This window comes from Glandiceps talaboti, chromosome 17 (genome assembly GCF_964340395.1).
Source record: "Glandiceps talaboti chromosome 17, keGlaTala1.1, whole genome shotgun sequence".
NCBI lineage: Eukaryota > Metazoa > Hemichordata > Enteropneusta > Spengelidae > Glandiceps > Glandiceps talaboti.
Genome location: NC_135565.1, coordinates 9760996 through 9779665, shown reverse-complemented (window position 1 = coordinate 9779665; position 18670 = coordinate 9760996). Strand labels below are relative to the sequence as shown.

Sequence of the window (18670 nt, the reverse complement as noted above, 5' to 3'; positions counted from 1 at the left end):
TCAAGGTAGTAATAGTACTGCATAAAACTTTAGTAGCCCCCCCCCCCTTTCACTCCGATCCCGGGTTTTGAGTACCTCTCTCTCACTCCCCCGTTTTTGAACCCCCCCCCCCCCCCCACCCTCTATTCCTCCGACCCCAGATCTTAAATAAGACGGCTCCCTAACCCCCCATGCACAATCACATGTGAACTGATAAAATTACTAATCTATGTAATATTATGGTCATAATAATGGCAATATTGGGTGTTTACGAATATTCAATATAATCTTTTCCAAACACCAATGGATTACGCTATTTTTTTTTAATAGTCGTAAACGCCTAATAACGCCATTATTTTTTTTGTGTGTGTGTGTGTGTGTGTGTGTGTGTGTGTGTGTGTGTGTGTAATGACCACCCCCGTGACCACCCTTGAATAGCTAGAATATTAGTTCACAAGTGACTACAGTATTCCCGTGGCTTGAACTTTGACACCATGGCTCTTCCTACTCCTGGAGCAGGTCTACCGCCATAGGGTGACACACACTGCGAGCAAAGTCCACACGGGTAATCGCGCTGTATAGCTGTGTAGTGTGTTCGCTTACAAACAACCATCTTGTTCCTACGTGTGATAATCATATATATTTATATCAATATTGTCATACTAACTTATTATAAATGTAAACATATAGTTAGTCTAACAAACTATTAATAGGGAGGCCAGACCATTTTTAAAACAATGATACTAAGGCAAAATGATTGCTCAATAAGAAAGATAAACTTATAGGAATCACAATAAAACAAAAATGGAGGAAAATGATGCAATATTTCAAAAGTTACGGCATTTTTAGTACCTCAAAAACGCATAATTTTTTAGACATTTTTTGCAAATATTTCAAAATGTTGTCAAATGAGCAGTCTACTTGGACATTTAAGACCAGATTTGAGACACTTTCAATATAACAACACATCCCAAATTCCATATTTTAATACAATTATAGCATGTTTATAGAAAGAAATTAAGTTGAAAGAAAATAACTTATAATTTTAGAACGAATAATATGGTCAAAATCCCAAAATATCATCATTATTTTTCAAAATGGCCGCCGCGGCACCGCGCTGATATATGTGACTTTTTCAAGTTTTCAAAATGCTGTAACTTTGCTTCTATAACATTAAAGTGAATGAAATTTGCTACAGCAATTTACCAGATAGAATGATATCTGTATAGTTAAAATAAACAATATATTGTAATGGGAAGGTATTCTAATGTCCTGTGCATTTTCAATGAAATATTAAAATGTGATCAATATGAAAATGTTGCGATTATTGACTTTCTCTCATTTTACACGAAGATAATTCTGGAAGTGTACACAAGAGCTCTATGAAACTTTCTGGAATTCTCAAGGCAGTAGTAAACTATTAAATCAACAGAGGACATTGCTGTACTCAGCAGGAAAATTAATATTTCTTAACTTTGAATATTAAAAAAAGTGAAGAAAAAACTGTGAAATGACTCTACACGTACACGTGAGGTACCCAGTTTCAACATCTTTATTTCTATTCCAAATCAAAAATACACTTCAGCCATACACAAATGTCTGTCCATTCATAATTGTGTTTCTACTTAAAATTGTACAGTTCCACGATTATCTTATTAATGAGCTTGAAATCTGGGGTAAAATCTAAATGAACCAATTTATCCACTGTCATTAAGAGCCGGGCCATGTTTCACCAATTATCTCACATTTCGGTTGCACCTCTGTGGCAGGCTGGTCCATCAATGTAAACTTCCCAGACATCATTTCTTTTTCTTTTAGACTTTTTATTTTTCTCATCAAACTGGAAATATTAAGTGGTTGAATGACATCTGTGCATATGGACTGTAGGATACCTGGCAATGTTGACTTTACTGGCAATCCATGAGCCTGAACATCAATAATAACATTGCTGAGTACTCTATATGTCAAATTTGACAATGTCAAATTAGCTGCAAGAATACAGAAAAATACCATTATAAGTGATGTCACAAAGTTTTCACAAAGGTGCGAGTAATAAAGTATGGATATCCAGTAACACAGTCAAACATACCATGTGCCATAATTTTAGTAAGGAATGCATTTTCACCTTGCTTGCACTTGCAGGTAAAAATTAATACACAGGGAATTCAGGTAGATTTTACCTACCTTTACTGCAAATACTACGATCACTGTGTAACTATACACATGTAAAATTAAGTAAAACATCACTCTGAACTTATATTTTTCAATGAAAGGGAAATTAGAAACAACTGTCCTCACAACAAACAACTTCAAAAGTGTATGAAAATCTATTGACAAATGATTTCAAATTTGTGTGTGAGGGCGCTGTTCACCAAAATAAACTATAACGTCGCAGATTTCGTCTCCAAAAAGGGACTAGATTCACAACATCACATCTTAAAATCATTCACAAGGACCATACATGTTCAAAAGAGTACTTACATCGACTGCTGCTTGGGAGACTCGCTATAATATCTTCAAGCGAAGGCATTTTGTCTCCGTCAATCCCACTCGCTGAATGTACCACCCACGACTACAGCCGGCCGCCATATTTGCCTTCCGTAGTCAGTGCACTGAAAAGTATGTAAAAGTTTATGCTCAAGCAACACGTGTTCTTCTCATCAGAATTTCATCATATTTCATGTAGACTAAGTTCGAATGTTAAAATTTATAAGAGTGGTAACTATTTTCTGAAAAAAAAATGGAAAACACACAAAAAACCGAAATATTTTTGCAGCTTTACTCACCCTTCTCTCATGCAAAAACTGCAACCACGTTTCACAAATAGTTAACACCTACATCAAAGTGGTTTGGTCCATAAACCTTTTGCCAAATATGGTTATCCTACGTTAACAGGAACACATGTGGACAACGATACTATTGAAGGGTACGTACCAGCAGATTGCTCAAAGTGCGTGCCGTCTCAGGGCGAATTTTAGTGTGAGTTCGTCGGGAAGGCGCGCTCGGCACCAGATGTCATTTTTACTGCCAGCGTAGTTATATTTGCAAGCGGATTTATTTGGTGAAAATTGGCACAATTATAGAATTATTTATTCCCTGTCGAGTGATATAATTTGTTTTCAAATACATGAACTACAAATCAAGATACACGCTCTCAAATTTTTGAGAAATCTGTAGTGTGCAGCGCGTCGTGTCGATGTCGCAACATTTCACACAGCTTCTGGCCTCCCTACTATTAATTAGTAAACCGACGAGTCGAAAGCCTTCCAGCCTTACGACGTCGTAAGTACCCACAGGTACTCGAATCAATATATGTATGATTTAAAAAAAATATGTATAGTAAATAAGACAATTTGTATGATTTAAAAAAAAAATGTTTACTATAGATATTTAAAAAAAAATCATACAGATTGTTTCGAGTACCTGTGTAAGTACATACCTGGCAGCGGGGTGGAGCTTCTTCTGACCGCTTGGGGGCGGGCTTCGATATACATCCCTTGGCTCGCTTGCAGTACTATATCTGCACTTGCACCATCCATAGAAAGAGCACGTTTATTATGCTTGAACATAAATTATAGTTTGTCAAATTCGCTGTTTTTGGTCGACCAATCAGCGACGGAGTGGTGGCTCGGGCTATATATAGTCATTGACAAGTCAAGGCGGCAGTGGAGGTACGTATATAAGGTCGACTTGATCCCGGTGACTCGATCTCTATGATCCAACTTCATCTATATGCTCGTGTTCAACTTCAAGGTCGTGTAACCAAAGTAGGTCATTCACAATCGTCATTTCTCTCTCACACTCTGCGTCATGTGCTAAATTTTGGTATTAAAATGGATGTGGTATATAATTATGACAGTGTGACCGTCATGTCACGTGATGAAAACAGGTGCCCTGGCTTTACATGTATACAGTCTGGACATTCGATCTGATTTGCATACGGTCAGAGTTGAATCACGTCAAATGGCGCGCTATTTCATGTGTTCCTAGATCCTTCGAGATGCTATCTATATAACAATGCAGTGTTATTTTTAGAATGCTACATGTACAAATGTTCCAAAGTCACAGTACAATCTACAAGTTACCTATACTCGCATGTTTTGTACCTTCAAAAAACATAGTTTTATGTGAGATTTTTCATAATACCGTTTTGTTTGGTCGATGTTCGTTTTCAGATTTCTCAGTTTCACTTCCGTGAAGAAAACATACCAGTCATAAAACGGCCTGGGCTAAGAGAAAGACGCACTGGCTAAGCATGTCACATACATCATTCGATTTGTTATTAAATTCTACACAGATGAAGGCATTGAAGCCCTGCAACGTAAAATCTGTCCATGTCACTTTACGTATCGAAAATATGTCACTTGGATAAGTCACGATGCACTCTGTGATCAATCGACAAAGATGTTGTAATTCTTTCGGAACATTTCCTGGAATTTCCACTTCTCAGAGAGCCTTATTCATAATAATGTTTGTTATGTTGTATTTAAAGATCCAAACTCTATAAAAGCATCAAATTCTATGAATATCTAGACCAAAGTAGGATTTCTATGTGAATGCACGATAAATATGCGCAGACAGGCTGCGCAGACGAATGTCCAGACGAGCCCTGGCTCGCCTGTTTACCTCGTAGGTAAACTATGGAAAGGATGACTCGGCATATTTCATTCAAGGAAGTAGACGACCTTTCACCTCCTATTGTTTGGTGTATTTCGTTACTATGTATGTAACTTTCACGAATTTATACCCATTCCACACTAGGGATGGCCCTTTCAACTGATACAGATGTGGTGTTTGGGGAGTTTAACACTGATTTTCTCATTACATGTGCTGGATACCCCTCCCCCACCCCACGATTTGAAGATTTTCAATATAATTTATAATCTGTGAGATTATTAGCAACTATTGATAATAAATCTTTCTGGTAAAAATCTTTAGTTATGCAAATTAGTAATATAATATGCAAGTCACAGCAATCTCACTTCTCATCAATATATCAATCAGTTTATGAAATAGACTGAACCTCTGTTGTTGATTCCTAACTTCATATCAGCAGTTGTCAAATTATTCCACTTTTTAAGGCATAGGGGGGTAGCCTGTATGCAGATGTAGATCATATTTTGTCATATTCCTAAAAAACCTTCTGAAATATTTATTTATTACTAATTATGTACAGATATATAACTCATAACATGCGATATAATAATCAGCATGTACAGTACACATTCTCTGTCCTATACACATGAAAAAGTCACAATTTCCAGAATGATTCCCTCCAACTCAGAAATTCTACCTCTTTCACTTATATCATTATACCCATTATAAAACCAATCATATTGACTCTGAAATCATATATTAAAAGCAGATAATTTATTCATTTATTAAAAGGAGAACGCCACTAAAGGAAATACCAATTGGGTTCTCTGGGAGAGTTATTTAAAATTCCAGATCACATGATCACATAATATTCATCGGTTTCCAAGAAACACACTGTTTTCACCTCTCGAGGCCCTATTGTTCTTTCAATGATGCACCATTACTAGTGTTATGTTCTTAGGAGTCATAAATATTCAGTGTTCATCTAATGAATATTCAGATATGCTAAAACTAATCTCAATGGTGCATCACTGATTGTACAATACAGAGGTGAAAAAGAAATTCAATTTAGTGTGTCATGGCAACCGACTGAAAATTACATGATGCGAAAATAAAATACATCAATCTCCAGAACCGACATTTTATGGAAATACCTTTTATTTTCTGCAGTTGTGTTCCCCTTTAATGTTTTTATTTCTCGACTTATCTATAATTGTTTAGACATTACAATAGTAACATAACCATGGATAAACTGGTTTTGAGTGATAAGGATAGTGGGACAGATGACTCATTACTATCACAGCGTGGAGACAATTATCTTAAAACAAGTGTTATATTAGAACATGGAGCATCAGCATGGCAGCAAAATAAATACCACAAAGAGAAAAATCCACAGGTAAGTATGATTTTTATGTTTTTCTGTTCTTTAGTTTATCACATCTCAACAAAACACATCTTTCAAAGCATTATAGTTGGCAGAGAAACAAACATATATGAAATTCAGTTTAATAAGAAGTTGTGAATTTAATTGTCATTGTTAATGTGTATTAGAGGCATCATTTTATAGTAATTGGGGGTTTGGGGACGGGGGTGGGGGGGGGGGTGGGGTGGTAAAGTGTGGCTGGTTATTATTATACCTGTATTTCATTTGCTTAGAGGACAAAGGAAAGTCTTGTTCACAACCCTGCATCACATGACCTCTCTGACCTCTATCAAAGTTACACCAATAGGCCTTTCCAAAATTTGCCATGGTGGCACTCTACTTCCTGTCTGTGTGTACCTTGGGGATATACTATACATGGTATAGGTTACTCAGTTAATCATAGAACACTGCTGCTTTCCTCGATGTCTGAACAATATGAAAAACATCCCTGATTTACACTTCTACAGAATACAAGGAACAAAGCTTTTAAGAAACGATACTATGAGGTGATGATACCCCCAATTTGAGCGAGGGCGCTGTATTCTCAATTTCCTGTTGCAGTCTGGAATGGCCTATTGGCAAATAGAGTCTGATGGCTACACTGAGGAAAGGAATTGTGAGATGTAAACGGTGATAGGAGCTATACCTGCTTCAAATTTTCACATAGTGCTAAGGCAAGCAATGACATCAAAGCTGCTACCATTGTTTATTTACCAGAATGCATTGCTCCTATATAAAGACAACACATCATTATCCCCACTATAGAATTAATTATAGAATATAAATTTCAAATTTTTTGGGTGGAGTTTCAATTTTAGGTACTTCTTTTTTGTTTTTGTAGGGAATTATCAATTTAGGTACAGCTGAAAATATTATATCACATGATTTAGTAGCAGAGAAGGTAGGTGTAAAAGTTATTTACTGGGTGATCTGATGATGCTTGGACATCAGGGTGAAAGCCAGTTAGAACTTTGGAAACCCTTTGAGTTGAGTTTTGTTGAGACCATTCAGTTCTTATTTATATCTGTCACTACCTCTAGACCTTTACCTAGGCACATTGCTGTCACTTTACACTTTTGTAAACGACAGCAGTTTGGAAGTGAACTTTTACTTCATATCATGGACTCCAGTCTGGATCGATTCATTGTGAAACTGAAAACACATTTGGTTAACAAACCCTTTAGTGTGGTCTGACTACTCAGTGCCACTGAACAGAATTATTTCTTTGAGTTTGGTGCTACTTCAATTTCATTGATTGATTTATTGATTCATTCCTACATATGCTGTATACATTTCTGTACATTTGATGTTGATTTCTTTATTCATATGTATGCATGATTTCTGTACACATGATTGATCAATTGATTGACTGATTGATTGATTTATTGATTCATATGCTGTAGTATACATTTCTGAATATTTAATGTTGAGTTATTGATTCAAATGTATGCATTTCTGAATATATGATTGATTGATTGATTGATTGATTGATTGATTGATTGATTGATTGATATGTATTTCTGTCCAAATCTAGACAATTGAATCATGGCTCAGGTTGATAATTTTCTGATGGGAGGAGGATGTATATGTATATCTGAATTCAAAAGAACAGTTAGATATCTGTTATTCCCCAGTATTTTTCTTCATTCGGCCAAGAAAAATATGAGTGGCCTAATAGGGGGTCTTTATCACTATGAGTTGCTAGACAAGTAGTGACAACCCATAGGTCACAAGTATTTTCCAGATGCATGAAGAAAAATATTGGAGAACAACATAATTATACCATGGCATCACCATTAATATCAAAGAAAAAATCAGGGAAAATAATGGCAATTCTGAACGTTCTGACTCATATTTCGAACACAGAAGAACCAGTGACCAGTGATATAGACATGCATTTTCATGATGTAGAATGACCAGAGTATATATTCCAACTTTTATGTTGAACCTGACTAGTGCACGGTTTAAGTGAAGTAATTATGAATATTAATCATGAAGTATATGCCATTTTAAAGTTCACATTGTATTTTTTCCCTCTAGTTATCTCAGCTGGATAATCCGTTTAAAGTGAGTTCTAATGAACTATTACGGTATCAACCGTACACTGGTATGCCAGAATTAAAGACATCAATGACTTCATTTTTGAACAAACATTCCAATGTTTACCAACCACTAGATCCTGCTAATGTAAGTATAAATCTTATAATTATATTTTTATGTCAAATAAGTGATCATATTATTTTGTGTTGTAAATGTCTTTGTACAATCAGTGATAATAATGGCAAAAGTAAAATAGAATAGTCCAGTGATCACGAAAAAACAAAAGATTTATTCAACTTGGCCACTAGGAGTGCTGTTTGGGTGAAATATCTGGACTGGAAGTAAAAATTATGGTTGTAGAGTAGTGTGATTGGTTGGGTTGGGTATTTATTTTGGATTTTTAATTGACAAAATAATTTTATGATGGCTTCCTACTTAAAAAATCAATGTGAAATAACATATACCAAGTCCACATTTGTAACTTGGTACATTGCAAAAAGATAACAAATATGTAAAATTTTTGTTATTGTGTGGACAATGAACGATAACCTTGAAATTATGTTATATTGCTTGTAACCACATTCTATATATATCCATGGAATGCTACACAAATAATATGGTAAATTCAATCAATCAGTTACAAAACAAAAATGCATAGGATTTTTTAACGAACTTGAAAGAAAATTGTCAACTTTGTGTTTACTTGTACTGTTTTATTTCATCAGTTGGTAATTTTAAATGGTTGTGGGCCTTGTATAGCAGCTTTGGCTCAAGTACTCTGTAATGCAAAAGGTAACAACACCTTTATATCTTAATTACAATTATTAACTTTTATAATTACAACATGGATCAGAATGCCATACTTTGTATTTTTTTTTAAGAGTATTAACTTTTAACAACTTTGGTTATTGTATAATTCTATATAGTAAATCAAGACAAATCTTGACTACTTTATGTTTGCTAGGGGATATACTACCAAACCAGAGTGACTATAGAGTTTCAATTACTATCAAACCAGAGTGACTATAGAGTTTCAATTAGGCGTCATGATGTCTTTTACATCTCCCACGTCATCCCTAATCATATAAAATAATATAACAGAACCCCATGATGCGCTAGTCCCAGTGTGGCGTACTTGGGGTATTTGCAATGTTCTTTGCGCTCGAACTTCCATGAGCGTAGTGACTGAAAGTGCACCAGAAAACATTACAGGCACAAGTGCAAATACCCCTGAGTACCCACACTGGAACTCACATGGCGTTGGGTTCTGTTATTATTGCATTTTGTTTATCTGAAAAGGCAAATTTCCATAAAGATCATACAGCGTGATCGTGCGAATTTGTGTGTATTGAATGATCGCATCCTCATTTGCATGCAGGTATGCAATAATGTTTTCGGTATTGCACTGTAGTGAAAATACCACTAGTATGCATGTGCACCAGTGCAAGTAATCTCTGATACATGTATGTGAACACAAATCAACATTACTGTTGGATGAAACAAGATTTAAACACAAAACTGTTTCTTTGAATTCACAGTGAGTCAAAATAAAACATTTTTCATGCTAGACTAGCTCTAAGCTCTTTCTTGACTCCCCATTTCCCTTTCTCTCTTTTGTGTTTTGTTACCAAGGTTTTGTAATCATTTTCATTTACACATTTGGGTAAATAAACTACTTATATTGAACACCTGATTGATATTGATTGATTGATTGATCGATTTATTTTGTGACTTGATTTCAATATGCATCGTTGATTTATTTTAGGTCTGTAAGTGAGATTATTTTCAATTATGTTGTGTGTCTGTTATTTTCAATAGATGCGTGGTTGATTTCCACGCCATACTATGCCTCAGTTCAGAAAGATGTACAGAGATTAGCAGATGTACAACTGGTACATGCAGATCTTACCAGTCAGGTAATGTATACATTACAACACCAGATGACTGTACACCAGCATACCAGATGAAGTTATTATACAATATGCAAATATATTGTCAGGCAATGGCATTGCCAGATGTTGCCAGATGTACAGCTTGTACACATACACAAACCTAATTGTTCTACTAGTAGTTGCCAGATGTACAATTGATACATGCAAAGCTAACCTGTGAAATATATCCCCCCCCCCCCCCCCCCCCCCCCCGATAGCTTTTGCACCCATTTATTGCACATGTATACAAATAAGTATAAATTGTATCTTTTGGATCCAACATTAAACTGTCTTTACACGGTCATTAGGTTTAATTTACGGTTATTGATATTGGTTTGTACTTTTTAGTAAATCAATTACTGGAATTTGTCGACAACATAATGAAACCAAATAGTGCTATTTGAAATGTTTTGCGGCTCGCGGCACGCTCTCTTCCATTGCAGTCACTTCCGTTTTGCAGTTATTATCGATTGAACTGATCACATTCGCGATACAGCATGCCCCGGCTTGCGATCTAGTAAAAGTACTTTCAGAAGACTTGAGAGTTGATCGTATGACTGTCAATATTGCTCAAGATTATTTCATTTAGAAACACTGAATGCAACTAATATATCTCTACGCACGTATTTTCAAAGACGGAAACTTGTGTGCTTTTGCTAGATCACATGTCGCATGTCGCTGTATGCACTATCTCTCTCGAACGCACTTGATTACAACAGCAAAATGGAAGTGGCTGCGACCTACCTGAAGTGAGCACGCTGCATTTCAATACAGCACTATTGTAGGGATCTTGCTGATAATAACTATGGTACTACACCAATGTATTGCCATGGACATTCTGATTCAACACACCATATCCACATGATTTCATCATTACAGTTTGTAAATCATGTATATGCAAAAAAAATATTGAATACTTTTATCATTGACTTCATATTATACAAGAGTGCTGACGGAAATGGTGAACCATTCCAACTGACAGTGAGTGTATTAGAAGAAGCACTGCTAAGAGCTCAGAAACAGGTACAGTAATATATAGTGTTTTTGCTAAGGTTTGGGAACCCCGGTAACAGAAAGGGGGAAAGAGGTAAAACTGGTAGTGCTTCCCATGCAATGTATCATAATTTTGGTGGGGAACCCCGGTAAAATGATGTGGGAACCCCGGTAGATTTTACCTACTTACCGCCCTTAAATAAAACACTGAGTATATAATCCACTGTTCTAAACCTCAGCATCTTTTATGACACCGTCCAAGACTCACTGTCTAGATCGAGCAGATAAATATACTCTGTGGCTTGTGAGAATGTGTATGATTAGTGAAGTGTCTTTTTACTGAATAGGTTCGAACCCCGACTGCAGTGGTAAGAGGCAAGTGGTTTAACCACTCAGCCACCAACAACCCTGACTTGAAATAGTGAGTAGCGTTAGTCCTACATGTGTACAGGTAGGCTATGATACTCCTAGAAACTATCTTCATCATAGTTCTATTTTCTTTGCAGGATATTAATGTACGTGTTTTGTTTTTGATGAACCCACATAATCCTCTGGGTGATGTTTATTCTGAACAACTTTTAAAAGATTGCTTGCAGTTTGCAAAAAGGTATGTGTTAATTATTATAACAATTATTGCAAATATTTTCATTGGAATGATTAACAAGTATGAACACGTCATGGAAGCGCTAAGATTTCATACACAAGTTCTCTTTGATTGAGAAACAGACATGTTTTGAATAAATCGTTTGTCCTTCTTCAGTGTCTAACTGGATCTGACAGAATGATTCAAATTTGCTGGAGGTGTTGAGTAAACTGGAGGTGTGAAAACAGTAGCTTCAATATATGTGATTTCAGGTGGGAAAGTACTTGTCCAAACATGTCTGTCTCTCAATCAAAAGTGGAAGAAGAGAACTTGTGTATGAATTAACAGGGTAGTATGACAATTTGATTGAGCATGCAATATTTCCTTGATTTCCAACTGACTATAATTATGACGTTTCCAGTAATTCAATTTGAGGGACACAGTTTGAATACTCTGAATGAGAGGAAAGCTTATACAAATAGAGATAATTATACCATATGCACAAGCCAAGTTGAACAAACAAACAAATATGGAATTTATACCCTGGTTGTTCTACATCATGACAACACACATCCATGTCACGACATGCATGTCTATGTCACTGGTTCTGCTGTGTCAAAATGCTCAAAATTGCCATTAATTTTCTTGATTTTTCTTAATTTGATGTTACTGGCACTGGTATAATTATGTTAAATAAACGTGCAATCACGTTGTATGATTTTTATGGAAATTTGCCATTTCAGATAAAACATGTAATAATAACAGAACCCCATGCCACATGAGTTCCAGTGTGGGTACTCGATCGGGGGTGTTTGCACTCGTGCTTGCAGTGTTTTCTGCAGTACTTTCACTTACTACACTCATGAAAGTACGACCGCAGAGAACACTGCAAGCACTCATGCAAGTACCCCTAGTATGCCACACTTACACTCATGTGTCGTGGGGTGCTGTCATATTATGCTAGTTGAATTTAAAAGTTGGGTTCTCATCTTCATTTATATTTTCTTGCAGACATAAATTACATGTGATACTTGATGAAATCTACATGTTTTCAGTTTTCCAAGATGACACAAAGTTTGTGAGTGTATTGAGTTTAGATAACTTACCAGATCCACAAAGAACACATTTTATTTGGGGATTTTCAAAGGTAAATCACAAAATCTATTTTATCAAATTTGACATCGATATGAAAGTGAATTTTGAATAGATCATATAGCTTAAGGGGACATGAGCCAACTTGAGACAGTATATTTATCTTTAAAAAAATGTCAGTGTTACACATACAGTATGTATAAATAGTCTAGCGATCTTTTCCCAATATATTTTTAAAATGCTATATGGATGACGAATGGGTATTGAAATTGCCATATTCTATGATTATTTGCTAGAGATATCCTACTGGATGTAAATGTAAGATTACTGGTAAATGAAATTTATAAAGGGCACACATTCGGTCAAGATCTAACCATTTTTGTCACATTTTTCTGTTACTTTTTGTTTCTCATGAAGCATTATACTTGTTATTGTACTAATACCACGTTGCCCCTGACAACCAATGATTATGATCAGGTTTGAGTGTTCAATGCTGGTGTATATGTGAAAATAAGAGGTAGGGATGTACCGGTAGTTGTATAATGAATATCATCAAGTCATCACTACAAACATAGCCATGGTGTTAGTATGCTATATAACTGAGGACTTGCATGCTTCGTTGTGGACCTTTACTTACTGAAATATGTTCCGTAATCACTAGTAACTGTGTGGTATAACAACTAGGCAAACTAGATTAATAATTCAGTTATAATAATGTTTCAGTACAAGTATTGACCATACAAAAAATACACATGCATAAATCTGGATGCAAACTTGACATTGAATCATCTCTAACCCTGTCTGATCAAATGACTCAATCATGAACCAAAAGTTGTGCATGCAAATGAGTAAACCCAACTGTTAGAATGATGTAAACAATGAATACATAAGTAGCATCCCCAACTGAAAAATATACCATATTTGGACATTATGTAACTGCCCCCCCCCCCCCCCCCCAACTCGTTATTGGTTAGAATTCTGTGATTGATTAACAAAGACATGATGTTAATGACTGTGTGGGTGGCTGTGGATGAATGGTAAATTTCATCTCATGACCTCATTGAGCTAGACGTAAAGAGATTCGATGAAGGGTAGCACTAGACTAGCATAAACCTATCAGTGCTACATGATTAAAATTGTCTTTTTAAGGCTCATGTCATCTATCTTAAGAGTCCAGGCCCTCATATGCATCTCTGTCATCCTCACCTCTAGACGTGTGTAACCACTGATCCAGATCCTTGGGTGCAAACACCCATATTGTGAGAGTAATACATAATGTAATGTTTCTCAATTGGGTTACAGGATTTTTGTATGTCTGGATTAAGATGTGGTGCAATTTATTCCTGGAATAAACAAGTAATCTCAGCACTTGGAAAAATAGCTTTCTTTTTCTGTGCATCAAGTCCTACACAGGTGACTCTAAACCAACTACTGGCTGATGAAGGTATATATTTATGATTTATAGTGTTTTTATTCAAAACCACTAGACCCATGGCCAGTTCTGGCAGGGGAGTGTATCCAATGTTGACAACCCCAGAATCCATTTATTTTTAGACCCATTTTACACCAAAAATCATTCTCCAGTTTAGATGGCGACATGAATGCAGTCAATTGATACGCATGCACAATGTTAAATGTCTTTGAGTACTTGAGTTAGTAATCATACCACTATGTTATAATCAAACAATCTCAAGTGTTTATGTATAGTGATGTGAGGAGTACACCCCTCGACTCCCCAGTTGGCTTGGTGTAGAGAACTTCTCAGTAAAGATAGGAACATCATGACAAGCCTGACAGATCTGGGCTAGGTAGAGTCAAAGAGCAAATAGTTGCGTGTATTTGTTGGTTTTGACATTTTTATATCAATTATATCAGTATGTATGTAAAACCAATCATGACAGTGTCTGTATATGCTTTCAGAATGGATGACCAACTTCATGTTAACAAATTGTCAGCGACTTAAGGAGTCTCATAAGTTCATGTCACAGGAACTGACTAAGCTAGGGATACCACATCTGGTGAGACCAGCAGCTATCTTCATCTGGATTGACCTTCGACAGGTAATTGGATAAATGATTAATAACATTATAGATGCAATCTTCATAAAAGTTAGTTATTCTGGTGTCTATTTACACAGGTTGAATGTTGAAAGAAATACTTCAGTCTTTTGGTCAGATTTTGAAGAAGAAAAACCACCCTGCAGTCCTCGGGTGAAATCCCCAGGTCAGAAGTTGAAACATTTTTGTAGTTTTCAGGTCAAATTTTAAAACACTGAGTCCTCAGGCCAACTGTTAAAACACAAAGTCCTCAGACCAGATGTTAAAACACAAAGTCCTCAGACCAGATGTTAAAACACAAAGTCCTCGGACCAGGTGTTAAAACACAAAGTCCTCGGACCAGATGTTAAAACACAAAGTCCTCAGACCAGGTGTTAAAACACAAAGTCCTCGGACCAGGTGTTAAAACACAAAGTCCTCAGACCAGATGTTAAAACACAAAGTCCTCAGACCAGGTGTTAAAACACAAAGTCCTCGGACCAGATGTTAAAACACAAAGTCCTCAGACCAGATGTTAAACCACAAAGTCCTCAGACCAGGTGTTAAAACACAAAGTCCTCAGACCAGGTGTTAAAACACAAAGTCCTCAGACCAGATGTTAAAACACAAAGTCCTCAGACCAGATGTTAAAACACAATGCCCTGACGCCAACTGTTAAAACACCAAGTCCTGAGGCCAACTGTTAAAACACTAAGTCCTCAGACCAACTGTTAAACTCACGGTCCATTGTAGTACACCCCTGACAATCCTGACGAGATGTCGGCAAATATTTGGGATTCACTTCAGGAGTAGGAATTTCATTACTATTAGTGCTTGTGAAGATGTTACTGTATATTTAGATATCTTACTTAATTAATAATACTCTTTTGTTTTGTCTACACAGTACATATCTCCACTCACATTTGAGAATGAGTTATTGTTATACCAGGAGTTCCTAGATTGTGGTGTCTACATTCCAGCAGGCAAGGGATTCTTTTGTAGTGAACCTGGCTGGTTTAGAATGGTATTTACTATACCAAGAGATTGGCAAGACAAAGGTGTGTATGGTGCAACTGAGACTTCTTAGCACATGGAGGAGGGGGGGGGGGGGGAGTAGTGGTTACAAAAATGGTTTCTAGGGTAATTGTAAATTAATGCCACGAACTCCTGGTACATGTTTGTTGTCTTGGAAACACAGAAGAGACAAGATTTGATCAATGTATCACATGATTGTGATGAATAAATTGTGAAAAATGATGGCATATTATAAATAAACTTACCAGAAGACTAACACAGGAGTATGGGTTTTTCTTTAAAACTTACAAATATAATAAGCATACAGTTGTCTAACAAGGGAATACAAAAACAGCTTTGTTGCAATTTTTTGTTCCAGACATAAGAAAATAACTGGTATTTCATTTACATATTTGATAGGGTGTTTGTTATTTCTACTCTCAGGCATTCTTTTGCATACTATAAAATAGGAACAAAAGAAACCCTACCAAATATGTAAATGAAGCACCAGTTGACAACTACCCAAGATGCAATGTGTGTCCACTTAGGATTGTTGGTATTACCATGAATGCATGAAGTCTATTAGATTCTCTCACAGTCCGTGGAGCTCTCTCTCAGGCTTCGCGAATACACGGAGCGTCGCAGTCCCACGTCAACGAATGGTTATCTCTATATATGGGGTTAATGAGGGCACACAGTACAAGGATATTCGAGTACGGTTATATAGCTGCTATCGGTACATACAAAATAAATTGTTTAGCTTTAATTTTAGTAATGTAAAGCTCCAAGGACTGTGAGAGAGTCTAGTATTCTATAAGTAGCAAATGTAGAATACTTTAGGGACCCTTTTATTATGCAGCACTAACTACCCCACCCCATGAATAAACTCAGCTTGTGCATTTTTTCTTTCATAAATCATTCTTTCTTTCTTTCCGTATTATTTCCAGCTTTGAAGAGAATAGCTGCAGTTCTGATGAAGAGAAAATAGTTTTTTATAATGCCACCTGTCTTATTCAGAATAAATTCGTGTGAATTTGAAAATATTGTTTAGAGTCGAAACATGAAAGTTTTAATAGAGGTCATTTTAGAGAAATGTAATAATCTTTATTTATACTGGATAGTTCTTTAAGCATATAAACACTTGTCTCCCAAGAAGTCCAGTGAGGGCCATCGCTCATGGGTTCAGTGTTAATGCAGGAGGAAACCGGAGGACCCGGGGGAAACCTGCGTTGTTCGGTAGAGTTAAACTGAACGACACTCTTCTTACTTACAGCGTGGTAAATTTAATCGAACCCTGAATGGGGTTCAACCCCGACCACAGTGGTAAGAGGCAAGTGGTTTAACCACTCAGCCACCGACAACCCTTTTATAAATATAAAACATACTGGTGATGGGCAATATGCACAACTGAAATCCAATGTCTGACATACACATGTAGTGAGAAACATACTTCAATTATGAAAACACCCCTAGTGGATAATAGAACATCCCATGGACTTTGGCCATGTGATTATATAACGTTATATGTAGCGTTATATAGCGATTGATACCTGATCATACCTCATTAACTTCCACTGTAAAGGACCAACTACTTCGATAGAAATCAACTCTTTTGGACGAAACTTGAAAACCACTGATTGCATGACTTTCCTATAGTCCTACTGAACTTCTTTAAAGTAAAGGTCTTGTCCAGAAATAATGAAATTAATCAGGGTAAAACTGTGCAATTGTAGATATACAGCAAATTTATATTCTTGAATTACTGTCCTGACTTACTGCTTACTGATTTTATGATGTGGATAAATTTCTGATTTAAAGTTGTAGATTTATAACAAATGTATATTTTTTTTAACTTGTATCAAGTCCTGACTTACTAAAAATTAGTGTTTTATAAATGTCTGATCTACAATTTTGATTGTATAGCAAATAAATTTAAATTTCTGAAAGGTATGATTTGCATAATTCAAAACATTTATTGAAAGTGTGATTGATTGCATAAACATTTGTGGCAAAATAACATAACTTTTTTTTAAACTTTATTTGCATATTAATGAGTGGGTCATTATGTCAAGTAGACTGCAAAATATGTTGTGTTCTGCCCTCGCCATCAAGAACACCCTTACATACCCCAATTTCTTTAGTCATGACTTTCCAAGTTGGGAGTATCACCTCATAGTACTGTGTCTTAAGAGGTTTGTCCCTTGGTTTTCTGTAGAAATGTAAATATGGGATGTTTTTCATATTGTTCAGACATCAAGGAAAGCAACAATGCTCTATGATTAACCAAGTAACCTAATACCATGTATACCCCCAAGGTACACACAGACAGGAAGTAGAGCGCCACCATGGCAAATTGTGGAAAGGCACAAAAAGTCTTCTGGCACTGTTAGAAGTCAATTCCATTGTAGGGATTTCATTTTTGAAATGCGTGATAAATTACGTTGTTGGATTGTTCATGGGTTACATCTTAACACCAAGTTTGAGTTCAGTTCAGTAAGTAGAATACTGTGAGTACCTTTTAAATATGCAGCAAAACTACACCCATGGTGCCCCTTTAAATTATAAAGACAGACAGACCACATAAGATTTGCATAATAACACAGTCTATCTTTATTTCCTTAGTGAAGAGTAAAATCACCATGAACAATTCTTAATCTAAACACCCCTAAGAACGCTCCCACCAAAGTTCTTTGTTTTGACCAAACAGACACATGTTCAGGTATGTCTGCATAATGGCTTTGAACATGAAAAGTTCGTAATAAAATGGCCATCTGGCGGCCACATTGGATTGTACCACAAAATAAATTGACATACGTATGTATGCCATAGTGTGTTGTCCTTGTACCAACTTTGATAGGAATCAGTCCAGTCATTTCCGAGTAATGGCTTCAGATGCACAGATGGACGCGTGGACGGACAGAGCCCAATGTATAAGCCCCCCCCCCCCCTAAAAAAAATGACTTAAGTAAAAAGTACTAAAATA

General features: G+C 36.2%; 2 protein-coding genes across 2 annotated transcripts; one reads left to right on the top strand and one right to left on the bottom strand.

Moving 5' to 3' along the window:
- Positions 1-1513: 1513 nt before the first annotated feature.
- Positions 1514-2816, bottom strand: LOC144448551 (uncharacterized). The gene is made up of 3 exons (XM_078138826.1): positions 2766-2816; positions 2461-2591; positions 1514-1967 (listed from the first exon to the last, which is right to left on the bottom strand). Exons 2-3 carry the CDS (start codon positions 2507-2509, stop codon positions 1690-1692), a joined length of 327 nt encoding a protein of 108 aa, XP_077994952.1. The 5' UTR covers positions 2510-2591; positions 2766-2816; the 3' UTR covers positions 1514-1689.
- A 719-nt stretch (positions 2817-3535) lies between these two features.
- LOC144448572 (1-aminocyclopropane-1-carboxylate synthase-like protein 1) lies at positions 3536-16866 on the top strand. Its single transcript, XM_078138847.1, has 13 exons — positions 3536-3650; positions 5797-5971; positions 6840-6899; positions 8039-8185; positions 8764-8830; positions 9857-9954; positions 10915-10992; positions 11469-11569; positions 12557-12692; positions 13940-14081; positions 14558-14697; positions 15578-15731; positions 16635-16866. The coding sequence occupies exons 2-13, from the start codon at positions 5819-5821 to the stop codon at positions 16673-16675; spliced, it is 1317 nt and encodes a 438-aa protein (XP_077994973.1). The 5' UTR covers positions 3536-3650; positions 5797-5818; the 3' UTR covers positions 16676-16866.
- Positions 16867-18670: the final 1804 nt, after the last annotated feature.